General features: G+C 37.5%; 3 protein-coding genes across 4 annotated transcripts; 1 reads left to right on the top strand and 2 right to left on the bottom strand.

Annotated features, from left to right (window-relative positions):
- The first annotated feature begins 6,979 nt into the window (after positions 1-6,979).
- On the top strand, positions 6,980-8,691 carry LOC147562796 (proline-rich family protein). 2 transcript variants are annotated; one of them, XM_086672840.1, is made up of 4 exons: positions 7,052-7,279; positions 7,392-7,701; positions 8,085-8,136; positions 8,503-8,691. In XM_086672840.1, the coding sequence occupies exons 1-3, from the start codon at positions 7,237-7,239 to the stop codon at positions 8,095-8,097; spliced, it is 366 nt and encodes a 121-aa protein (XP_086528966.1). In that variant the 5' UTR covers positions 7,052-7,236; the 3' UTR covers positions 8,098-8,136; positions 8,503-8,691. The 2 variants fall into 2 exon arrangements, with proteins under 2 accessions (XP_086528961.1, XP_086528966.1); XM_086672835.1 differs by lacking the exon at positions 8,085-8,136 and having other exon boundaries at positions 6,980-7,279.
- An 814-nt stretch (positions 8,692-9,505) lies between these two features.
- Positions 9,506-13,356, bottom strand: LOC147562795 (protein AUXIN SIGNALING F-BOX 2-like). Its single transcript, XM_086672828.1, has 4 exons — positions 13,247-13,356; positions 11,580-12,824; positions 10,527-11,019; positions 9,506-10,430 (listed from the first exon to the last, which is right to left on the bottom strand). Exons 2-4 carry the CDS (start codon positions 12,029-12,031, stop codon positions 9,654-9,656), a joined length of 1,722 nt encoding a protein of 573 aa, XP_086528954.1. The 5' UTR covers positions 12,032-12,824; positions 13,247-13,356; the 3' UTR covers positions 9,506-9,653.
- An 8,883-nt stretch (positions 13,357-22,239) lies between these two features.
- LOC147562794 (nucleolin) lies at positions 22,240-23,680 on the bottom strand. Its single transcript, XM_086672816.1, has one exon. It carries the CDS (start codon positions 22,950-22,952, stop codon positions 22,467-22,469), a length of 486 nt encoding a protein of 161 aa, XP_086528942.1. The 5' UTR covers positions 22,953-23,680; the 3' UTR covers positions 22,240-22,466.
- Positions 23,681-26,908: the final 3,228 nt, after the last annotated feature.

The raw sequence follows: 26,908 nt of genomic DNA, 5'->3' as shown, positions 1-26,908 counted from the left end.
CTATTTTTTTTTTTTTTTTTTTTTTTTTTTTTTTTCTTGAATCTAAATCCATTAAAATCAGATAAAGTTACAAATAGTCCAATAAACTTAAGACCCGATAAACCAAGGACTAAAAATAACTAGAGTTAACAACAGAGGATGAAATTGAAATATTGTGTCACTAAGAGAGGTCGTGGACGGAAGCTGCCAAGACGTGTGTGTCACTATTATTGGCTCTGTTACAATACACCAGGTCCACACGGCTTAAATCAATTCTTCGTTTGAGGCCATTGATTTCATCAAACATTCTCCACGGCACATCCGCATCGACGGTCGTGATTAGGCTGAGAAGTACCTGGGCGTCACCCTCTATTATAAAAGAGGTTAACCCTAATTCATCAGCTAAATCCATTGCCGCCTCCAACCCTTTCATCTCACTGAACAAAGGAGATTTCGGAATCACCTGTCTAGCAATGGAGCCGAGAATCTCTCCTTCCGAATTTCTTGCTAAACAAGCACAAGATGCTCTATTATCTTTGTAAGAACCGTCAAAATTAATTTTGAGTCTTCCATGAAGTGGAGGGCACCATCTCTGTTCCTGTAAAAAGAAGTTAGATGAACCGGAAATAGATAGATCTGGAACATACCTTAAGTTCTCTCTTATATTCCACCAACATCTTTCGAGATCAGGAGGTTTATGTCGAAAATGGAGATCGCACCTCATCTTCCACCACTCCCACATCAGATAGGTCGTGATGTACCACTTTTTATCTCCCATTTCCTCATGCAACAGTAAATATTTGAGTTTACTAACCGGTTCCATATGATCTTGATGTAGGTTTTGAAGATTTGCTTTAGCCATCAAATCTCTGAATGTCGAACAACTCCCAAACAGGTGATCTCTTGTTTCTACTTCGTTTTGGTTACATAAAATACAGATCTGGTTTATATGTTGCATTCTTTTGCCAATATTAAAAAAAGTGGGTAAACCCTCATGGATTAATTTCCAAATAAAGTTCTGGACTTTAGGAGACATTGCTTTCTTCTTCCAGAACTTTTTCCAAGGGAAATCTACCACTTCTTCATTCATTGATAAAGGTTCTTTAACTTCCTTATAGAAAGATTTCGCACTAAATTTACCACTCTCACTAGGACTCCATATGAGCATGTCTTCGTGATTACCTTCTCTGAGCTGAATACTTGAAATTTGCTGAACTGTAGATTGGTCAAAATACAACTGTAATAACTGGAAATTCCATTGATTATGATCATTGTCAATTAAATCTGAAACATGGACGATATCTGATGGTAGATCAAGAATGAGAACAGGAATATTATTAGGAACATTAGGTATCCATGGGTCTGTTTTTATATTGACCAATTTACCATCCCCAATTTTCCATATGATGTTTTTTCTCATGAAGTCCTTAGTCTTTAAAATAGCTTGCCAAAATTCAGAAGAGGCTTTTGATTCTGATAGGTTCCAAAAATCCCCTTTTGGGAAGTATTTTGACCTTAATAACTTGACCCAAACTTCATCTTGATTAACAAGTAATCGCCATGTCATTTTTCCTATTAATGACAAATTCACATGTTCTATAGATCTAATTCCCAGACCACCATTATGTTTAGATTCTGTAAGAATATTCCAATTGATAAAATGCATTCTTTTCTCACTCTGGGAATGACCCCACCAGAAACAACGCTCTATTTTTTCAAGATCATGGACTACCTTTTTTGGCATTAACTGATAAGAACAAGGATACGTGCAAAAAGAGGCTAAAATAGACTTGACTAGAATAGTTTTACCTGGTTGACTGATGAATTTTTGTTTCCATCCTGCAAGAGAGTTATTAAATTTATCGATTAACCATTGGTAACTATGAATTCTATTACCTTTTTTGAGTAGGAGGGCTCCGAGATACTTTTCTTGATCCTTCATTAATGGAGCTGATAGGCGATCCACAAATTGTTGTTGGATGTCCCTGGGAACACCCCTACCAAAGTATAAAGAAGACTTTGCATAATTAACCTGTTGTCCTGAAAAAGAAGAGTAGTGATTCATAATATGTATTAAGTTATTAAGAGTATCAGTATTTGCTTTTCCAAAGACAATCAGGTCGTCCGCAAACAGCAAGTGTGTGATGCTTGGACTATCCTGTTTGATCTTATATCCTGTAAAAACATTTTTATTCTCATAATAATGAAATAAGAGAGAGAGCGATTGTGAGGTTAGAATAAATAGGTAGGGAGAAAGAGGGCATCCCTGCCTAAGGCCTCTAGAGGCCGAAAAATCGCCCACCAAATTCCCATTAAATTGAATCTTAAAACTGGCCGAGTTAACGCAAGACATAATTAGGGAAACCATCCTTTCCCGAAGGCCCGTTGCTCGAAGAACTGATTCTAAAAAAGTCCAATCCACACGGTCATAGGCTTTCGCCATGTCCATTTTAAGGGAAAACGCCCCATTCTTGGCTTTAGACTTATGCATTGAATGTAGAAGTTCTTTCGTGATAATAATATTATCAATAATTTGCCTATTAGGAACAAAGGCATTCTGGTTCCAAGCAATACTCTCCTGTAAGTAATTTCGCAGCCGGTTTGCAATGATCTTTGTGATGAATTTATAAACCGAATTACAAAGAGAAATCGGTCGATAATCTGAGGCGAAACTCGGGTTTTTCTTTTTAGGAATAAGAGCTATGGTAGTCAAATTTAAAGAAGGATCGATACCACCTGTAGCAAAGATGGACTGGATGTATGAAATTAACTCTGTCCCTACTGTATCCCAGTTGTGTTGGAAAAAGTAACAAGGTAAACCATCCGGTCCAGGGCTCTTTATTGAGCCCATGTCCATTACTGTAGCTTTTATTTCCTCTTCTGAAGGAACCCTTGAGATGTCGTCCAGTTGGTCCTCCGAAAAAACTTTATATGCTTGCATAATTTCGGTTGGAGGCGGAGTAATGGGTTCGGCCTCAAATAAATTCTGAAAGTGAGCTATCAACTCCTTAGTAATTTCCTCCTTATTCCTAGATATTTGTCCATTTTGAAGAGTCAATTGATGGATTCTGTTTTTCTGTCTCCGAGAAGACATAGCTACATGGAATGCCTTCGTATTTCTATCACCATTATGTACCCATTTGGTTTTTGCTCTTTGCTCTGCTTTAGTGCTTTGTATGTTTTCCAGATATAGGATCTCCTCTTGTAGTTTACTTTCAATAGAAAGGCTGTCGTCCGTTGGAGTAACCCCCTGTATTGTAAGTAGTCTATTCTTTAAGAAAATGAGCCGATTATGAATGACCCCGAAGGCCCTTTTACTCCAATGCTTGATAGAGTTTTTGACCAAATTTATTTTGTCAAGGAAAGGCTCTGAACTGTTGGTCCAATGATCTTTGAAAACCTGTTCATAATCTTCATGTTTGGTCCAGTACACTTCAAATTTAGAGATAATAGCATAAGTATTACCCTCGACCTTTAATTTGAGTAAAATAGGTTAATGATCACTATTGTATCGGGGTAGATGGAAAACCCCAGCATCTGGGTACTGGAGAAGCCAATTTGCATCACAGAGGACCCTATCCAGTCTTTCTTTAGTTAAGTGATGAAGAGCCTTACTGTTGGTCCAAGTATAGGCTGGTCCATTAAATCCAAGGTCCAAGAGATTAGCATCTCTAACAAAATTCTGAAAAGAAGACATAAAGGGGATGTAATTAGTACCGCCCCATTTTTCCGATGAATCAAATAATGCATTTAAATCCCCCATGCAACAGTATGGATTATTGACTCCTTTAATTCTATCTAGGAGACTCGTCCAAAAGGCCTGTCTATTCTGGACCATAGGAGGTCCATAAATACAAAATATGTCCCACTGAGTATCCTCCAAAATACTATGTACTGTAGCATGAATTAAGTTTGACGAAGAGAAGTGGATGTCCAAATCAAAATCATCATTCCAATGTAACACCAGACCTCCACTTCTACCAGTAGAGGGAACCACAAAATATTTATTTAAATTACATTTAGTAAAACACAAAAGAGGAATATAGTTAGAAATTCTCGTTTCCGAGAGAAATACAATCGAAGGCTTGGTAGCCCCCAGGAACTGAGCAAGAGTGGATTTTGTCGGGGTGTTCCCTAATCCCCGACAATTCCAGGCTAGAGCATTCATGGCTGTGCCGGCTTTAGGGTTGCCGGTACCCTTGTTTCACCAACATTCTCCACCAATTGTTTACTCGTTTTCTTGTATTGTTTGATTGTTCTGTTTGTTGGAGCCGAGAAATCCTCTTCCATCACCGCCACCTCTGTAGAACCTGATGTTTCACCTTTATCAAATTGATTGTCATTGTAAAGAGTATTGACATACCTTGTTGAAACACCCTGTTCCGTTTGGACTTTTGTCCTTTTAACCTGACAATTGTTAGAAACAAAATCTCCCAAAGTAATGGGACGACAATGGTTAGATTTAGATTGAACATCTCTACCGTCAACACATTCATCATTAAGATTAAGGTTAGAAAGTCTGGGTATGATGTCATAGCCAAAAGATCCTTTTTCTATGATAGGATTCCTAGTAGAGAAGGGGATCTTGTAATTCTCGCTATATTTGGGAGTCATGAATTTAATTATCTGACTTCTGTGAGATTCAGAAATATTTTGTTTTAGAAGGTCTCCATATGCGAGAATAGTCGAACAAAATTTTATAGTATGTCCCACTATGCCACAATAAGTACAGAACCGTGGCAATTTTTCTACTCTGACTTCTATTGTAATTAATTTAGTATTAGAGATTTTCAAATTAACCCTAGGAGGAAGAGGCTTCTTGATACATAATTCAACTCTTGCCCTACCAAAAAGACTCCATTTAGATGCTTCCTCTGGAGTAGTAGGAATGAAATTACCCATAGAACCTGCCAGGCGATTAACGATAGTGCTGTTGAGAAAACCCATTGGAATTCCATGGAATTGGACCCAAAACCAGGCCTTATCAAACAAGTAATCACCAGGGGATAAGTCTGGTTTACATTGTTGGAGGACAATTAGTTCATCCTGAATAACCCATGGGGAACTCTCTAAAGCAATATCCATTTCCGTTGCAGTGTGAAATTTCATGAGAAAAACGTTATCCTTCACCTCTGTTAGTATGAATCTGTTCGGACCGTGAATAACCCTAGTCAATCGCATCATGGCTTGAGTGACATCTACCTTTTTTCCACTTTGGAACCAGACCACTCCATTCTTTAACATATCACTGTTATCCAAACACAAATCCTCGACATCCACCATGGCTGGAATATGTTCCTTCGTAGATAAAGCCGAAAATTGGTTTATGAAATCTGAATTTGATGCGTCCATAGTAGGAAGAGAGTCTAAAACACTGAAACTATTCGATCGAAACAAATGAAAGTCTAAAACTTCGTGGATGAAAAGCCCCTTAAGAGCGACAAAGGAAGGAAACCCAGGCTATTTCTAGCCGGAATCCGAGAAAGAGATTCAAAATAAAAATGTAACTGCTCAAAACCGCCTGAAAATTTCAAGAAAAACGGTTGTCACGGAGGCTAACTGCCCTATCCCCTCCTAATCCGGTGGCACAATAACTAACACCCAATATCTCCGCCCGGGAGCCCAATTCAGTTAGAGTTGATTCTATTGAGTATTTCATTCTCACTATTAAATCCCACTCTCGTCCCTACTCTCGTCGGCGTCTCAAGGTTTCAAAACCTTTCTTCTTCATCAACCATGTCATTAGGAAAAGTAAAAAAAATACGGGGAGTGCAAAGATTTTTAAAACCAACCCCAAATAATTGCATCCACTAATTTTTTTTTTTTTTTTAGTTAAACAAGAATTTCCTTCACTGGGAAAGAATACGATCTAACACATTACATGATTTTAGAGTTTTGACTCCTTTGAGTATAACATGAAACTTACAAAAATAAAATAAAAGTACCTAAAGACCACAAACTAAAGATCATGAAGGAGACCTTAAAGACCGTAAACGATATTATACTTAATGAAGAAGAGTGAACCAAAGTAGAGACGCATGACGATTGCATCAAAAAACCACACAACCATGGTGATCAAGAAGTTGATACTTTGTGTCTATTGTGACGTGAGATCTCGTAAGCTGGTGATTAAGAAGTTGATACTCTTAGGCAAGTTCCTCTTAAAAAACCGCACAACCAAGACCATCATCATACAAAAATCTTTATGAGTCTCAGATCATCAAGTCCTGGCACAAACGTCTCATTCTCTCTGATGGATCCATCATCTTTAATCCGAGAAGAATCCTTTTAGTATTATGGAAATTGATGACGAAGAAACTAGTTAGGGTAAATGATGAAGACCGACAAAAATCACGCCGGATCACACCACAACCGTCTCTCTCGCACTCCTTATTGAAAATTTCCTATTTATGGTCAGCCACATGGAGGATTGGTTTCTCTTGTCAAGAAGAAAGATATGATCGATCAACGTCAAGAAAACTGTTACCAATACCACCATCCTAGTCCATGTCTCTGCTCTACTCCATCATGGAAGCAAAAAACAATAAATTCGAGGGTGTGACTATGGAGGATCATACTAAATACTACCGTTGAAGCCGATGTGCCGGGGGTTATGGATTCGGGAGTAAATAAAAATGGAGTGTCAAAATTTTTGTGCAGTAAAAAATCGAGATCAATATTGGTGTGGCTATGAATCGGCTATCAAGAGTTATTGCTGGTCCTTGAAAGTTGAGAGGATTGTATATTTGTATTTTCTCTATTATTAGCATTTCCTTTTTCTTGTGTCGGTGTCTAGTCAATTTCTTTCTCTTCATGAGGCACTTTACATTTAAAGGTATGTAACCCTCATGAAGTCTTCAGAGGAGAGAAATAAATATAATCATTCATGTAATATTGTGATTTTATCACTTATCAATGAAAATAGTTCACTTGGTTAAAAAAAAAAAAAAAGAACTTCTCCATTTTGAATTACATCCACTATTGTAATTGCTAACAAACTAATAAAAAAGAGGACCAAATTAAAAACTGGTGACCTTTTTAAGTAAGCTATTTTGGTGAAGATTGGTCTTTTAAGGGGCCAAATTAGAACTAACCCCAAAATAAAATAGGCGAAAAAACTGATATCTATCAAAACCCTTCCGACCCCTATTTTGATTTTTGGGAGTTGGATAGATTCCTCTCTTTCTTAGATTTGAATCATCAAACCAACCAATCCCCCCTTCCTTCATTCATTTCTCAATTGAGTAAACTACTAGTATGAGTTATCAGAAGGCACCCCAAGAATCATTCCCTCCACCAGGTAAACACCTAAATTTCTTTCTCTCTCTTTTGGGTTATGAATATGGGAAATTCTGTTTTGGGTGTTGGATTGATTGTTGATTGGTGGTTTTGATATTGAATTTTGTTTACAGGGTATAGTCCTTCTCCTTATCCTCCTCCACCTGGGTATTCTTCCCAGCAACCACCACCATATGACGGGTACCCGCCGCCACCACCTAATACTGGGTACCACCACCAAGGTTATCCTCTACCACCGCCGTATCCAGGGTACCCACCACCACCACCGTATCAAGTTGGGCAGCAGCAGCAGCAGCAGCGAGGATATTACCCTAACCCTGGGTATCAGGGCTACTTCAATGATGGATACCCACCACCTCCACCGCCTCATTGCCACCATCATGACGACCAGCCTGCTGGTTGTACATCTTTTCTACAAGGCTGGTATGCCATTTCAATCTCTCTTGATTATGGGTTGTTGTGCTCTACTTTGATTTTGGTACCAGAACTGTATTGATCCCCAATAACAAATTACCCTGTGTGTACAATTTCTTGACATAATCCAATTTATCTTTATTTTTTATAAAAGAAAAGAAGAAGAAAAAACATACATCTATATAAATGAAGAAAGGCAAAAGTTTATTTATAAGACTCTATTAAAAAAAGTTAATGTTGAGTCTTCAATGAGTTCCATTTATTGTGTTCGGATGTTCAATTATGTTTAGAGCATATGTTTGGAATCAACCCAAATCATAATTTTGAATATTGTTGTAATGTTTTTATAACGGGCGTCCTTGACTTAGATGATTATATATCTTTGTTGACAGTCAGAAGAGTTGAAAGCTTAGGCCATTTTTCAGTTTTTAAGTCGGGGAGACAGTAAGTTCTAGAGTCGCAACTCATTCTGTAATATGAGCCATTTTCTTACTATTAGTTTTCCTTTCCTTTGCTATATTGACAACCTGATCTTGAATTCCCTAGTCTTTTAGGTAGTTCGGAAGTCATTGTTGTGTTATTCTTCCTTGCCATTGAGGCTTGTTGTGAGCATGTTCTTCCATTTGCAGGCATTAATGTATGGATATTGTAGGTCCTGGGTATCTAGGAGTCACATTCTAATTCCGGACTTGAGAGACTTGAGAGAGACAGAGGGAGACTGAGTGAAAATATGAAAGTAAATTTGAAATTTATTCGATCAATTATGACTGTAGTGCATGACTTGACATATGTACCTTTGAACTTTTGCAGTTTGGCCGCACTTTGTTGCTGTTGTTTGATGGATGAATGCTGCTTCTAGGCTCGCCTCTCTCTCTCTCTCTCTCTCTCTCTCTCTCTCTCTGGTCTTTCTATGTCTCTGTCGTGTGCATGCCCATTGTGGGCAACAAATATTATTGTAATTGCTAAAATTCACATAAATTATTTGTTTGGTTTCTGCAATATGTGCCTTCCATCTATATCCCTTTCCCGTACTTTCGGTGAAACAAATGTTTGAATTTGTTTGAGTACACGCTGCATTTTGGTCCATTCACTTCTATCCGAAGTGCCTTGACGATCTTACAGTTAGTGTTTTTTTGTATGACAAGCAATCTAGTGTAGACCAATTGGACTTCAGCATCACTTTTGAGTCTGAGTGGATGTGATAATGTGAGGACACGTTATGCGTTCCAGGAATATATACTCATTTATTAGACAGGGGGGTTCTTTTGTTGTTTGTAATGGGTACAAGACAAGATTCATAAACGAGGAAGCTGAAGGAAGATCAGATAATAAAGAAGCTTCAACGATTAGGAGATAGATTTCCAAGGTGATACAAAGTACTAACTCACATTGAAGTCTCAAAGACTCCGAATCCACAACAATCCAGTTTTATCAAAATGGTGCATTTCTTCTGCTCAGTGCCAGGGCATCCTCGCTTTTGCACACAGCGCTGCACAAATGCAAAGCACAGGCAGGAGGTTGTAAGGGCAAATCACAGGCAGAACGTGAAGGTGCAAAGCACAGGCAGGCACAGGCAGGAGGTTGTAAGGGCAAATCACAGGCAGAACGTGAAGGGGAATATTCCAAGAAGGACCTAATTCCCCAACGACGTCGAAACCGGGGAGGCACAATGTGATCCCATCCTGACCAGAGCAGAAATTCGAAACCAACCCTGCCCAAGCACTACACTTGGTGAAGCCCATGAAAATGGCAGAATATGTTGAGTATGACATTATACTTTTGGTAATGATGACGAGTTCTGGTTCATAAGGAATTACTAGAAAGAACCCATATACCTTTTTATAATTACCCCAGTAAATTCACTACAATAGTTTCACTACTCAGAGAGAGAAAAAAAAGTCTAGCAACAACAGTCTGCTACAATAATACACCCCTATTAAAAATGCAGCTATAATGAACATTTACAAGGTCGAGACAAAATCTGGTGCATCTTTCCTATGTCCATCCAGGGTTCTGTATAAATACATCTTCTCCACCTTGGCATCATCATCACCATCAAGGGTCTCCTCCATCTTATCCTTGTCGTTTATGATCTCCACGTTCAGACTCTTCTTCATCTTCTCAGCCAATATCTTGCAACCTCCTTGGGTAATATTACATGAAGACATCCAAAGGGATCGCATTGTTTCATACTTCCCCACGTCCGCTAGAAGTGCCACATCACCAAATGGAGAATCCCTTATTTCGAGCTTGGATAGTTTTTTGCATCCATTTAACACATACAACATTCCTTTATCAGTTTCCCCAGCAAATGCAACTGAGAGCATTTCTAGTTGCTCGGCGTACATTCCTATGTAAAGGAAGACCTGATCTGTAAGAAGCCCAGAGAGTGACAACCTCTTGAGATTCTTACATGATTGAACGATCGCTCCGAACCCTTCATCTAACGCCTGTGATGTCACGTGGTCCGGTTTATGTGGGTCAAGAATGCATAATCTGAAGTGGGTGAAATTCGGGCAGTTCTTGGCTACAGTTATGAGTGCTGCATTTGTCATTTGATGGCAGAAATACAGCAGAGAATGTAGCTTTGTGCAGCCTTTGGATATAGCTACCAACCCTTCCTCTGTTACTGCTCCATTTCCAGCAGCATAAAGAGATGGAAATACCCTCAATTCCTCCAACTCTTTGCAACTTGCAGCTACAACACCGAGTCCTTTGTCACCGATGGAATCCAATATCTGAAGAGTTGTGCGAAATCGATCTTAGACTTATATAAAATGAAGAATGTACGAAGCAAAAAATAGAAAGGTTTAACTAAGATCAGACGTGGTTACCAGTAGGCGCTTAAGTTTCACACAACGACGGAGCAACTTGATGAGCTCAAAACCATGAATTCCAGGTGCATAACTTAAGTTTAAGGAAGCCAAGTTCGAGCAAATTGGGTAGAAAGCTCGTAGCGAGCCAGGAACAACCTCCAAAAACCCAGATAAGCTCTTGACAGATTTACAGTTGTGAATAGCAGCAGCCAATTCGGTGTAAAGCCCAGTATGTGAATTGACAAATGAACCAGTACCCAAGTCGAGCAGCTGAGGAGCTTTCGTCAAGATTTTGTTGAGTGTTCCAAGAGGCACCGATCGGTTTAACCTAAGACTCCTGAGATTTGGGCATCTTTCCACAAGCCTCTCTAGAGCACCCAAATTAACTTCTCCTTTGAGGCATGCGAAATTCAATGAGACAAGTGAGGTACACGAATCTGGGAAACAACTAAGCCACTGGCCTCGACGGTCCTCCACTTCATTTTCTTGCAGGTCTAGCTCTCTAAGAACCCTACACATTTACGCAAGTAGTTTAAACTATCATTTTGCGCTACGGAAGCACAGCTAGCAAATATACCATAGCCTATAACAATGAAATCACGATGCTTCTCCATCATCTGAGCAGAAGCTAATGAAAGTTTGCTCGAAGGGAACTTAGGTTAGTATATTTCTGATCCCTGCACAGTTAATCTCTTCATGTTCCCGATTGCACTTAATATTTTATTATAACATATATTACTTGCAAAACATTAAGAAGTGAGTGATAATGGGTCATGAAATGCATCTCTTATAGTAGCCTGGTGAACGGGTATAACCGCTACGTGTGATATAGCCATAGAGGGCTGGTTCTAATACGGTAACGATTGTAAAGACAGAAAGTTTAGTACAGGACCATTAGCCCGTTACTCTAATTATCATCCATGTCCATGCCACTTTTAGGTTATTATCTAACAGGAAAACATTATAAGTTAGAGCTGGTTATACAACATTAAAACAAAAATAGCTAAGAAGAACAATAAGTCAAACAACACGAGAGTCTTAATGAAAAAACAACACATTGATCTTGAATACCTGCAATTAGCAGCTATTGCTGCAAGGCCATCAGTAGTGAACCCTTCACAGCTGACAAGAACAAGAGATTTGAAATAGGGGAAAGAATGAGAAAGCAGCTCAAGGCTGTCATCAGAGACGACCATTCTCTTCAATCTAAGCTCTTCAAGACCTGGATAAGACTTACCCATAGCTTCAATCCAAGGATAAACAAAACCTCCCCAGTCATGAGGTACCAAATTGAAATCAGCAAAGTGTGGTTTTCCTTTGAGGGTAAGAGCCTTGATTCTTGGAAACCTAGAAATAAGTCTCTCAGGACTAACTGAGTAACAGTTGCCAATAAAAACCCTTTGTCTACTATACCTTTCAACTCTAAACCATAACTTACAAACCAGAGAAATGGAATTTCTATCTTTGTTAGAAGAAAGGAAATCAAAGACATGCTCTAATACCTCCTCAGGAAAATAATTCATCTTTCAAGGAGAAAATCCAAGGCAGCAGACCAGATCTACTACTACTACTACTACTACTACTACAGAGCAAGTAAAAATGGTTACCTCTTTCTCTCTCTAGGAAATGACATAGTAGATTGGATCTATGAGAAGAAGGGTGGCTTAAATCTTCTTCATTCAACAACTAAAGAAGAAGAAGGTAAAAGAAAGAAAGAAAAAAGGGTTGAGCTTTAAGTATCTTTCTTACATGATGATGAATTGATGATGATGGGAGAAGTGGTGATTTGATTTTAACAAGTGAAAAACATCAAATCTGCATTCATATAAATTTAGATCTGATGAAAGATTCATCTTTTGAACAAAAGTATCATCAAAATCTAACACAAAATTTAACCCCCTTTCTCCCTCTCCTCTTCCTCACCCCCATCAGAATTCAGGATTCTTCATTCAGGCAGGCAGGCAGGCAGGGATCATTCATGGGTCGTTTTACTTTCTCTCTATACCTCGGTTGTGTAAAAAGCTAATCAAACACAAGACTCCAAGACAACCATGGTTAAACCACACACCTTAACCATGGTCAGTCACACTTTGAAACTGAGGATCATGACATCGCTTCTTTAAGGGTACTACTACCCGCTCATTTCTGACTCATGCATATGTCTTTTTCCCTCTTTCTTTCCCACACTAAAATATTGGCAGCTGATTGAGGGAAATAAAGAAATTTATCCGGGAAAAAAAAGAAAAACTTTCAGAAAATAAACCAAACGTGTCTTTAAAATCGTCGGCAGTAAGTCGCTGGCTGGAGTTAGAGCATCTCCAATGCAAGACTCAATCTTAAAATCGTAAGTGCCACCTAGGACTTTAGAGTTTTTTTTGAGAAAAAACTTCTCCAATGCAAAACTCAATTGAGATCTTAAGTTGATGTGGAAGCATTAAGTTTTAAGATGTCTCAACTAGAAACTCTATTTTTGAGATCTCTTTTGAGAGTCTTAAGTGTCCTAGTCATCAAATTTAATTTTTGAACCAATATAAAGCTTTTCTTTCTCAACCACTTTTTCCTATTAAATGTATGTATGACATGTGTATCTATTAGAGTTTTTTAGAGTGTTGCATTGGAGAAGGACTTGAATTAGAGACACTCAAGTTAGCCACATAGGAAAGAGAATCTCAATTGAGACTCAACACATAAGCCAAATAGAGTTTTTTTAAAGTTTTGCATTGGAGATGCTCTTAGGCGGAGACTTTGTTCATGTCTCTCTCCTCTCTCTATATATATATATATATATATATATATATATATATATATATATTTGTTGATAGGTCGCTGAAATTTATAGTGGAAGTCGCCAATGTCCATGCTAGAAGTGGGAGAGGAAGAAGTTGAAAAGATAAGGGTCCAAGTTTTTGGAATTTGGAGGAAAGAAAAAAATTTCAGTTTTTTTCATCGAAAACTTTGTACTTCGAAAATCTTCTTTATTTCCCCAAATCACCCACCAAAATATATCCAACATGCCAATAAAGCAATAACGCTATTGTTGGTTAATATTACCAATATGCCATTTTGGGTATCTCATTTTGTCTAATATGAAAAAAATACCAAATTGTGCTGAGGTTTTTTTCGACAAAAACAAATAAAATTTATTGTGTTTTCTTCGTGATTTCTATAATAAATTATGGCCACGGCTTTGGGACATAAAGAAAAGTCTCTGGGGAATAAAGACTTTAGTCAACAATATTTGACCTGCAGGGCATCTTAATTTTAAGTCCAAGAATTGACTTTGTCGTATTTTAACCCACAATCTTCATCTCTCAGTTTCTCCGTTCTCTCTCCTTCACATTCTCTTTCTCTCTCCGGTTGTTCTCTCTCTCCCACTTTTTCTTCATTGTTTTCCCACTATTTATCTCCCGGCTTGCGTTCTCTCTTCTCTCTCTATGTCTATCTCTCTCCCCCTCTCGCGAGATCTAGGGTTTAGGAGCCAGAGATCTGCAAAGACAGAGAGCGGCATACCGAGTCACAAATAGTGAGCGACAGATCATGAAATGGAAATGGAAATTGAAAAGTTTTATCATAAGAAGAAGAACACAAGAGATGCTTGGAATGCAATGAAAATGAGTTAATTTGTTGCCCCAATTGCTGTTATTGATAAAAAAAAAATGGGGAAGAAATTCAAATCAATGGATAAGTTAGGCATTATCTTCACTTCCTGGTTTCAATAGCTATTGTTGATTAAAATGGGGAAGCAATTCATTGGAGAATTTAGGTACTAACTTCAATTTCAGCTTTCAGTAGCTATTATTGACCTATTTGGGGAAGAAATTGAATGAAAAATCTAGGTATAACTTATAATTGTTTTAGAAGTGTATGGTTTGAATCTATATCTCGATTTCATTTATCTATTTGAATCGTTCAAGTTGTGGGTATTTTGATACCAATCAAGACCAAGAAAAGGAAAAGGAAAATATGGGTATTTCTTGTTCATGTTCTCAGTGAACAACATTAAAAATCAAACATTTCTAAATGTCATGATCTTTTGTTTGACCAGTTTAATATATGGGGATGTTTTGCTTATGAATGATAATTGTGAAAATGTTAAAAGAAGAATATTATCTTTGTTGAGGGTATAAATTGCATTTCTGTAGAGAATGAGAGACAGTGAGAGAGAGAGAGAGGTGGTTGCAAATGGTGGCGATTGGAAGTTGTGGCAGTGAAGGTGATGAGAAGATGAAGATTAAGGGGTAAAGTTCAATGACGTGAATTTTCGGACTTAAAAATAAATATGCTCCTTAAGTCAATTAGGATTGACTTAGTCTTTATTCCTTGGAGATTTTTCTTTATTCCCCAAAGTCGCGGCCTAAATTATACAAAATATTTTTAGAGTTTTAAGCGAGTTTTACATTAGCTATGGTGCTTAAAAAGAAGAGTTAATTCCTATATGGCCCCCTACTTTGTGACCAGCTTCCTTTATGGCCCCCTTTTTTTCGTAAATTCAAATATGACCCCCTATTTTCAAGTAAATGTCATTACTACCCTTCTTAATTTTAAATTTAAAACATTTAAAAAACATTATTTCCACCTCACCCCTCTCTCTCTCTCTCCACCTCATCTCTCTCTACAACTCACCCATCTCTCTCTCCAATTCATCTCTCTATCTTTCCAACTCACCTCTTTCTCTTCCAACTCACCTCTCTCTCTTCCAACTCATCTCTCTCTCTCTCTCTCTCCAACTCACCTTCATCTTCCCCGATTAAGGTCGCTAGCCGGAAAATGATCTGGTCTGTTCACGGCTCCCGCGAAGGGAAACCCCCTTCGCCGGAGTTTTTAGAGAGAGAGAGAGATGAGAGGAAATTATTATTTTTTTTTTTTGAAGAAGATGAAGGTGAGTTGCCGGCGACCTTAATCGGGGAAGATGAAGGTGAGTTGGAGAGAGAGAGAGAGAGATGAGTTGGAAGAGAAAGAGGTGAGTTGGAAAGATAGAGAGGTGAATTGGAGAGAGATATGGGTGAGTTGTAGAGAGAGATGAGGTGGAGAGAGAGAGAGGGGTGAGGTGGAAATAATGTTTTTTAAATGTTTTAAATTTAAAATCAAGAAGGGTAGTAATGACATTTACTTGAAAATAGGGGGTCATATTTGAATTTACGAAAAAAAGGGGGCCATAAAGGAAGCTGGTCACAAAGTAGGGGGCCATATAGGAATTAACTCTAAAAAGAAACTCTCAAAATCATATGTGATCCTCTTAATTTTAGAATATTTTTTTTGAAATTCAATTTTAGATTTCGAGTGCTAGAGTAACTCCAACACCAACCTGTCTTAGGCTCAAAAAACCAAATTTTCATCCAAGATTCTCAGCTTCGGCTCAGGCTAAAAAATTCAGCTTCAATTCTAGCCTCTCTTGAAACCTAAAATTTGAATTTTTTATTTCTCAATTTACTTAATAAGTTCGATTAAACAACATTGATTACAACGAATAACTTATTAAACATTAAAATCTATTTAAATACGACTAAACAACAACGATTATTAAAGATAACTGTAAGGGGTTTTTTGGGTCTGGTGGAAGACCACATAAATAAGCCTCTCGCTGCCTTAAGTGTTCGTGCGCCATCTTCGTCGCGAATCTTAGCATCAGTCACCAGTAAGTTCACCCCATATTGATCTCTAGTAAATTGCATTTTTTTATTTTTGTATTCTCTCTCTGCTCCAATGTGTTTGCAGTTTTCTTGCTGAACCCGTACAACTTCTTGTTCAACCCGTAAAGCTTCTTTCATTGTTGTTGCTCTCCTTTGCGCTTCTCCGTCTCTCTTTTCTCAATATCCCTCCATCGAAGCTTTTGAGAACTACTTACTTCTTTGTTTTTAGCAGTAGAATGTGTGGAATATTTTTCAACTCTTGCATTTGTTTTGGCTTGTTTGCGGTCAATTGGTCTTTCCTCCGATGGATTGGTATTAGAATCTCTTTTGGCGAATGTAGACTCTCCTGGCATGTCTGACATCCACTTGTTGTGTGTCATCAAATTTGTTTAAACATGTTAGAATCTGAAGTCTTTTCCTTTGTGTTCTTTTAATAAATTTCAAGTGTTCTTTGTGACTGAAATAAACAAAATTTGTTTTAGGTTTATATTATGAAGTCAAAAGATAGAAATAAAGAGATTAAAATTTTGAATAATTACCCGGTCATAATCGTTTTCCCCGCTTTTTGGAACTTTATTTACTAGCCTCAAAGTAGAGATAAAGCTTTGACATCTAGAGTTTATCTCACTGAAACGAGATTTACAATCCTGGGTGAACGTTGTTGCTTTGCATGGTCATTATATTCATCCGCTATTTTTTGGCAAAATACTTTCTATTTCTGACCATTTCCGACAATCGCATCAAATGTGATTTCAAAAAAGAATTAGTAAGTAAAATATCTTCATCTTGTTTACACGATACCCGTCTAGTTGTCTTGGTTAAAGTCGTGTCTTCTTGTCCACAAAAATCATCAAAAGTTTTATCTAATGTCGAAGGAACGTGTGGAGATGTTTCATCATCATCGTCCCTTAATTCTACCGACGGGAAAGTAGGAGACAACAAATCCACCAAAATTTGGCGGAACAATTTGTTAACATCTCGGCGATCCATTATAAGAAGATCGAAATAAGAGATTGAATAGGAAAGATAGAAAGAAATCGAAAAAGATTAGAGAGATAAAAATTGAAAGATATAGAAAGATCGAGAGTGGGATGAGATGAATGAAAGAGTTCAACCCCTATTTATAGGGGTTGAACCCATTTCTAGTCTAACGGCTAGGGATACATCCCAACGGTCAGGGACTTCACTCGACACAATAACCTGGGTAGGCTGAAGTTTAAAGTGGTCCCGCCCAAGATAAATGGGTCGGTTGAGATCGAAAATTTAAATTTTGGCCCTCAGCCGACCCAGGTTGAATTTGTTCTTACACTAGAGATGCTCTAAAAAAGAACTTTTGAATGAGAGTACTTTTTTTTTCGGAGAAAGAATTTCTACCCGCCCTAGAAAATTACAAATCAATATCTTCGTATGATTTATTAAGTGTTCTTGTTTGTAAAGTAAACTTTTAGATATACATATTGTTGGTCGACTTCGACTATTTGATTTTGTTTTCAACCCACTCTAACATTTAACTTAAACAAAGCCGTCTTTTGAGATCTAAAGTTGATTTATCTATAAGAAATGGATCAGAAAACGTGATTTGTTTATCCCTGTTTGAGTCCGACCTTATTTATATTTCACATTTTTTATTAGCACATAAGTATATTAGTGGTCTTTATCGACCCTATAAATCTTTTTCATGTAAAAGCTTTATATACTTCTTCCCAAACTTTATATCACATTCTACATGTTAGAATAAAATGTGTATATTATTTACGCAACATCTCACAAAACACTGCTAAGATTTCATTGAAACCCACAATTATAAATTTTAAAATATGTTTTTTAAGGTTTAGTGCTTTACTTTCTTGATAAGAAAAAAATGTATTAAGTTAGAGATTCGAATTTCTTTTTACTAATCAACTAGATTATTTGAAACCCTAGAAGGTGGGGGGGAGAAGATTAAGCAAGCCCCATTACCACAAGTGTTTGCTTTAAGTCAGTCTGTAAGTTGGATTAAAGAAAGAATTAAGTGGGAGAATTAGGGCTAACTCAACAAAAAAAAAAAAAAAAAAGTGGGATGGCCCTTTTCTTGCCCGTCATTTTTTGTCTGATAATAAGCTGACGTGTTTACCAATCATCAAACGAAACGTGGCAATAATATGACATCACTTTGACGTAGACGTGTCAGCAAATGATCCAACTTTTTAGACCAAAAGCTAATGAGATTAGTTAGTTAATATAATTAGAGCTCCACTTGCATATAATAAAAATACACCAACATACATTCTCTCATAAAAGGGTGTGTGTGTGTGTGATGATGGATTTCTTTTTCTACATAACAAATGCCATGCTTCATCATTTTTCCCTAGTTGCTCCCATGTGACCTAACTAACTAACCCCCTTGTGACTTTGGTCTAATTTGATTATCTTTCTTTATGTTTCAGAGTAAGGTGCTGTTTGTTTTTTTGTTTTTTCAGATCTGAAATCTGAATTGGGTTCCAATTCAGATTTCAGATGTTTGTTTTTGAATTTGAAAAAAATCTGAAAATTTGGTTGAATTGGGTCAAGATCTGAATTGACTAAAAAAGAGCCCACATATTTCAGACTTTAAAACAAGTCTGAAATAGAATCCACCATCTGAAAATAAGTCAAATGACAAACATACCCTCATGAAATCAATGAAATACTTTTCATTCTCCATCTTCACTTCATCGACCACAACCACCACCGTCTGCCGACCACAACCACCAACGACCGCCGACCATCCGTCACCAACCGCCGACCACCACCACAGTGTCGACCTCCGACCACCACCACACAGAAATAAAATAAAACACAATAACAAATGGAAAACAGATTAAAAGACAAATTTTGTAGCAAGGAGATAATGATGACATCTTCCATCTCTATTCATTTAAATTTTGTTAATCAATGTAAACAATTAAACACTAATTCCATTGAAAATCAAACCTGTTTGAAGGATGGGTGATTTTCGAAATCAATGCGATTTTCGAAACCCTAGCTTCATATGTAAACAATCCTGTTAATCAATGTAAACAAGAATATGAAACCCTAGATTCATATTCTTCTCTCAATCAAGGTGATTTTCGAAAACGATTGTGCTTCTGATACAACGAAACCCTAGATTTTTTATGAAAAATAATCCTAGATTCACGTCATCCCGAACCAACTTCTCATCATTCCTCCTGCTAGCTTCTATGTGTAGATCGTGAAGGATCTTCAATTTATTCAACAGATCTCCATTGAATCTGGACCAAGACCGACTAGTTCTTCATGGGGAGGTGAAGTGGCTGTAGAGAGAGAAAGAGGAAAGAGAGTTTGTGTTGAGAGGCGGTAGATGAAAAGAAGGGAGACAAAAGAATGAGTTAGGGTTTCTAATTTGGAGGTCTTTTTGAAGGGACATTTTTACTTATATATAAAAGGGTATAAGTGTCAAAATTAAAATTCAGATATAACATTTCAGATTGAAAAACAAACACTCTAACATGTATTCAGATTCAACCAATTAAGATTCAGCCAATTCAGTTCAGACAATTCAGTTTCAGCCAATTCAGATTCAGACACAGAAAAAAAAAACAAACAGCACCTAACTCAGATACTAATGTACTCCCCCCTCATCTCAAGTATGAGAGAAAGAGCAAGGCATTATTAATAAGAAGTCTCTAAAAGACAAGGGGGATAGAAAGGTCGAGACCCATGCCAAAGAAAATAATGTTTGATCCGAAACAAAGGGAGTAATCAATTAGCCTAATATTTTTCAAGAGTTAGATAAGATATATAGTCTTTGTTGTGGGTTAAAAATGTATGTTAAATTGGAGGAGCAGGAATTTGTTCGTCTAGTTACCTTACCAGTAGGGGCAGTACTGTAGTAGTAGTAGTATAAGAAGGAAAGGCTGAAGGTGCCTACCTATACTGAATATGATTAGGGTATAGATAAATGGTGGTGCGGGGACCCAATGATTAGATATAGTGTGTGTGTGTGTGTGTGTGTGTGTGTGTGTGTGTGTGTGTGTGGTCCTCCTATGTGATTGTGCTACACCAACTTTCATAATTAGAAGGCATGTGTCTATTGGTTTAGTAGTATTATTGCATAGATAGGAAAAGATAGACGACTGTTGTAGTCGGAACGAAATAGAGCCATAAGTAATAGGTTATCCCACTCACTCCATCTTCTTTTCAGACTCTTCCGAATTGAATGGTTACACACAACACATTTGTTGGGTTTCTCCATTTTGCTAGTTTTGGTTTTCTATCTTCTCTAATAGTCTGTGTGATTAGGAGGCAGACCTAATCTTATTACATGCAAACAATATATAATTAAAGGTTGTTACATCCACAATAAAATAAACAGACAATGACATTCACCAAAAGTTTCTTTTTTTTTTAGCAAAGGAAAAATAAAAAGGAACAAGAAATCCTTTACTAGGTTCTGAGTCTGATGCTTTCCTTCAAAGTGAAGTGAACAAAAGGCCAGGTTTCAATCAGAACCACTAAGAAGGATTCAATCAAGTGCTCTAAGATTTCCTCGAAATTCACTAGTATAATATATGAGATGAAATTGATATCCCCCACATCTTTAAACACATGTCATCAGGATGAAAAAAATGAGAAAAACATATTATTCCCTCCCATGGATCTCAACAAGTCAGATTTCATGTGTATTTTCTGAATTAAAAAAAAAAGAAAAAAAAAAGCCTTAATGGAGTAAGAGTTGATTCTTCTTATGACGGCTCTCCTCCAAGTCCAACTCAAAACAAAAAAGAAGAGGAATATATATATAAGTATGCAAATACACTTGATGCGCTACTACTATCCCACACACACATACAGACCACCTTAAAATGTTATTCAGACAGATGCATATCTTTTCATCATACGATACGAATAGTATGTAGCTACTACCCCTAGTTCAGGAGGATCAGAGAAATTCAAGTAATGGTGGAGGCAAAAGTTGCGGGATTTTTTCTAAAGGGAGACTAAGGCAACACATGCTCCGCCTACGAATGATCACCGTTGATTGCCTTATCGATCTCCATTTTGCACAAGACTTGAGGTCCGATTCTACAACTTTTTCTTTTATAAAAGTACAAGCTATTCTTGTCTAGCGTCATAAACTCGTTCTAAGGACCCAATTAACTTATTGTGTTCCCTGTCACATTAGTTAGAAAGGTAATCTTTACATATGAACAAAAGCACATGAATTTGGCAAACCAAAACATTCTTTTTGTTGCCACGCAATGCTTGTTTAGTTTTCCTTACATTGTTTGTAACAGTTGATGAACTATGTACCAACATAGTTATCTAACTCATTTTTCTTATGACTAGTTTATGTGGTATTGTAGTCATTTCTAAGAAAGGGTCTTCAGTTCTACCCACTCTTTTATACTAGACAGATTCCTAAATTCTAGACTGTCGGTTTCCCTTCCTAAAAACCTTACCCAAAAAAACTTGCACTACTTAAGTATCACACACTTCAGAGGCTTAGGAGAGAGGAGAAGCAGTTGGTCCTCTGATCTCTCTCTATATATGTATATATATATAGAAATACAAGGTGACCTTCTAAATCAAAATGAATAAGATTGCAGCTTCAACAGACTATAGACCAAATCTGTCGACGTAGTGACAATCAAGAAAGTTCTAAGTCAATATAATCTATAGAAAGGTAGGTAAGTTTAACAGTTTTTTTGTTCTTGCACAAATGTGTTTACCTAGGGATGGAGTTAGATTTCTTTTCCTATAGAACTTACTGCTGCTTACCCTTTTAATTATAAAAACAAACCACCTCTAGACTGTACAAATCTTCGAAAAGTCTCATGTCTAGTTACATGACTAGCTAAAGGTGATAAGTGTTTTTTACTTCTAGAGCTAACAACACTGCGACTAATACTTAACCCAAATTACTTAGGAATGGAGATGATGCCTAGGGTTATACTTATTTGAACTTGCGTTTATGCTCGTGCTCACAGTAATCTACAACAGTATTCATAAGTATAAAACCAATCACAATAGGGTAATGAAACTGATCTTGTGTCTTTGAGAAGACATAAGAGATCCATAGAAAGTATAACCCCCCTACTACTAGTCACTTACCAAAAGACTAACAAGTAATTCATGAGATGACCAATTAATAAAGAAGAATAATAACAACCATATAATTGTGTTGTTAATGTGGTTTGATTACTAGTAAAACCTAACAATTGTATCACAATTACTCAGAAGAACACTCTAGTTATATAGGAGGAGGAGGAAGAGGAGGACTATTAATAATTTCTAAAGACAAAAAGCATCTTATGTCTTTGAGTGTTGTTTTTTTTTTACCTCAATTTCAAGCATCACTATCATCGCTGCTGCTATCTTCATTATTGTTGTCCATGTCATTAACAAGATATTCACCAGGTTGAACAACTCGTCTTCTGGTCCTTGAAGGAAGAATGTTATTCAGATCAACTTCAGCAAGTGGATCATCTGATAGATCACTATCTTCTTCTTCTTCAGAGTTATAAATACCACCATCTTCATCATCATCATCATCATCATCATCATCATCACCATCTTCATCATCATATTCTTCCACCGTTAATTTACCTTTTCCCTTGTCATCCTTCTTCAGGACAATTCCTTTCCCTTTACTATCAACCACATTCTTACTTTTCAAAGAACCTTCCCCATTCCTTTCTTCCTCAATTTTCTCTCCATTCTGTTCCTCTGCCTTTTGCTTCTTGTAATCTTCTTCTTCTACACATTCCGATTCAGGCTTGCGTTTTGCCGAAACATGAGAATCTACTGGATTTTCGTTTTTCGCCTCCTCCATTTGATTCACTCTCTCTCACAACTAGTTACCACTTTCAAGTTTTTTTAGGGTTTTTCACTTGGGGGCGGGCGGCCGGGTAGAGCAGCAGGGGTTTACTTCTCCAGACCCGGGCACTTTTTTTTTTTTTTTTTGGAAACCGATTACATTGTCGTACAATTGGCATTGAATACATCAAAGATGTGATATGCTTGCTACCCGCCCACTCAAACTCTAACATGACCTAGTCTATAGCCTTCTCTGGGATTCGAACCTGGGACCTCCAGGGATTTCTGGAGTTTATGTCAACACCTTGGAACCACTTGGGCTACCAACCGTTGACCCCGGGCACTTATTTTGTTTCATCAATTCCAACTTCCAACCTTTTAACAAAAAAAAATTCCAACCAATAAATCCTCCCGTCTAAATGCCAAAAGGCTAATGAGAATTACATCATGAAGTTTAAAATAACAAAGACACAACCTAAACCAGACACACAAGACAAGTTATGCCCACTTGAGGTGCCTCTAGAACTGCTTGATCTAACTGGTGGGCTACTTCTGGTGCAGTCGCCACTAATCATCTAAGGGTAATTTTATAACCGATGCTTTTTTTCACCTTCTTCTCTTCTCGCCGTCAATCGTCGACGTGCAGATCTCCGGTTTGCGCTTCTGAATCCGGTACATCGATAGAGAGAGTTATAAGTTGATGAAGAAACTCCCAGTAATGGTCTATGAAGTTTGATTTAAAAAAAAAAATCCTTCTGTCTCTGCTATTTCCACCCCAAACAACAATTAGGGCTCCAAAAAAAAACCCTAATCTAGTAGAGCCCATGGACACCAAAATTTCGTAAAGCCCACGGGCACTCCGAGTCGGTTTCGATGGCTTCCTTACGAAAACATTAAACATCAATTTGTATATGGGTATAGACGTTATCTCTTTATTCTCGGTGATATTGACCACATTTCTAGTCCCTATTTGCATTTCAGTGGGTTGTTCTAGTATGAAAAGTTATGGGAAAAAGTACGTTACAACATCTTTAGATGTCAGTCCGCCACCCTTTGGTATAACGGTTGAACACCCCTCTTAAGCCCATAAGGTCACGGGATCGAGTCTCAATGGAAGCAGTTTATCATCAAGATTTGTCCATGTAATTTGTGACGCCCCGTGTTCCGAATCACGGTTTGCCCAGCAGTTTATAAAAGAAACTCGGTCTAATACTAACTCAAACCAGTTTCAAATATAAACCCAAGCCAAAACTCTCATCACGGGTTACAAATCAAGAACAAACACAGCGGAGAATCAAATATAGTTTAAACCTTTTGAAAAATATGCTCGGAAAATATGTAACCCAAAATAGTTTTCATAAAGAGAAAAACAACTTGAATTTATGTTTATGAATAGTTCACAGAAGAGACTGAATTTGGACAGAGTCTCCTCTATAAATTGAACATATCAAACCTGAAAAACCTGTCAAACATTCATACATATCTCACAAACTTCTAAATATCAATAACACCAAATAAAAAGTGATAGTGTGCATACTATTTACATGTGTACAATCGCAAACGAGTGGGAGAACGATCTTAACTATTCTAGATGATACATATATAATATTAACGTTGTGATTATGTTGAAAATATAATAGAAATTACAATCTTACATAATGTGAGCCGTCGAAGTAAACTATGTCACTCCGGGTCACCAATACCTGCAACTGGAAAACAACAAATAGGAATGAGATAACCCGAAGGTCAGCTCAGTATGATACCTAGACATCCTACCCGCACCACACATATCAGCATTTTAATATATCAATAGTTATAAGTGTTACATATATACAGAGATATCAATATGCACACGAAGCAAAGCAATATAGCAAGATAATTTTTTTAGCTTACCAAGATCACGACTGAATACGCCCTCAGTCGGGGTCACCTACTATTCGGCTAGGAAGAACCGTTCGGCCTTTGATAGTGCGTAGGCAGGCGGCGCCTTATCGAACGTTTGACTACTGCAGTGTACACATGGATCCACGTAATAGAATATGTCATGACTTACCCATCAAATAGTAAATCTCACCCACGCATCAAATAGTAAATCTCACCCAAACAATGATACGCATCAAATAGTAAATCTCACCCAAACAATGATACGCTTAGAATATGTCATGACTTACCCAGACGACTATAAGAGCATCGTCGTGTAGCAGAGCCATATACCCACGGCGATACAATTATCTCATCTTGAGGCGCGTCCTATCTCCGACCAGATCTGACGCTTCCTCGCAAGGTAACTCATTGACCATTCGAAGAATACCCAAACATATGCATGAACCTATAATAGTATTAAATGATCTGATAGGCTCCCAAAGCTACAAGAACAGAGCCCTCCTAAAGGTCCCATCAACCCAAAGGAGAAGAGCGTTCTCATGTCTCAAGGTAGGGTAAACCCTGTTTAAAGCAAAGCTTTTACAAGTGTCCACTTTCAGGGAATTAGTATTTTCTTATTAAGAAAACTCGGGTAAACACCCTCTCTTATTTCGGTGAAAACATTGTAAGTATCAATCACAACAGAATTCAAACCACACACACCTGTGGTTTAGCAGAATAAATAAACAAGCATGGCATTGGGTCAGTCCCCTAATCACTCCAAGGGTCGGAATACCCAAACTCCCATCCTCTCCTGACCCCATTCCGGGTAAACTAGAATGGTCGTTACCAAACGGCTGGCCACGCACCGAGTGTAACCCTTGACATAATTCATGGCTAATCCATAACATAAAATAAACAAGGGGACCAACCAATGCCCGTGGTAAAACAACCATTACACGTAACACAGATCAAGCGATTCCGCCTCCATGTTATGCACGCAGCTCAAGCGATTCCACCACCACGTGTTTACAATTCACACAAAACGATCACACAGATCAAGCGATTCCGCCTCCATGTGATTATTTTTTAGAAAAACTAATTTGTTTTGAAAAGAGAAACATCCATAACATAGAGTACACCACATACATACATATCATACCATATCATATCATAAATTGAACTAGAGAACTATAAAAAGAAGAAAAATGACTATATATATAATGGTGAAACAGGGAATACCCGTGCTCCAAGTAAGATTCGTAGGATCCTACCTCTTCTTGCGTTTCCAACGGTGCTCCAGACTAAGCTCCGCTTCTCTCGAACTCCCTATTGCAGTTCATTAGTCCTACTGAAATATGAAAGGACAAAACGGTCATTTGACAGTTACATAACTGTCAAGAGTCCTCTTGCAGAGCAAGAATGCATAAAATGAATGAAACTATACTAGGAATGTCCTATTGGCACTATACAATTCACTGAGACGTCTCATCAAATAACTGAAATGAATATAAACCAACTAACTTCCCACAAACTCTATTTTACATTTCCGAGTCTTCATAAGCTGACAAATTATATAACACACCAAATACCATGAATCTTGAACTATCAAATCATAAAATGAACCCAATGTCACGAATCCATAACTCAACCTATCCATTTATGTGAAATATGACAAAGTTCGGGTAACCATCTCTATTCCAACTCATTTCCAAAACTATTCCAAATATGAAATTCGAGCAATAAAATAATTCGGCTGCAACCCGTCTATATATGGACAGCTCAAAATAGTCCACAATATCCTAAACACGATCCTGAACATAAATCATTCGAAGAAATATAGCTATAACTATCCCAAATACATCATGAAGATGTGACGAGCACAATATCCTAAACGTAGATCGTAGTCGATTGCTACAAAAAAAGGTCAGTGTTTTGGGGAAATAAGCAAAGTTTCCCGGGCAATAAGTTTTGAGTGGAAACAATTTTTTTTTCGTTTCTTCCAAACACTACCCATTTCTTCTTCCACCATCTTCCTTCTCCCCAACATCAACTCCGGCGACCATTATTTCCGGCGACAACAACTCCGATCATCCTTCTCTCTCTCTT

Source organism: Eschscholzia californica, unplaced genomic scaffold, assembly GCF_041429995.1.
Source record: "Eschscholzia californica isolate CP2 unplaced genomic scaffold, dmEscCali1.0.p SCAF_1, whole genome shotgun sequence".
Lineage (NCBI taxonomy): Eukaryota > Viridiplantae > Streptophyta > Magnoliopsida > Ranunculales > Papaveraceae > Eschscholzia > Eschscholzia californica.
The sequence above is the reverse complement of the archived record's forward strand: the minus strand, read 5'-3'. Positions and strand labels throughout refer to the sequence as shown.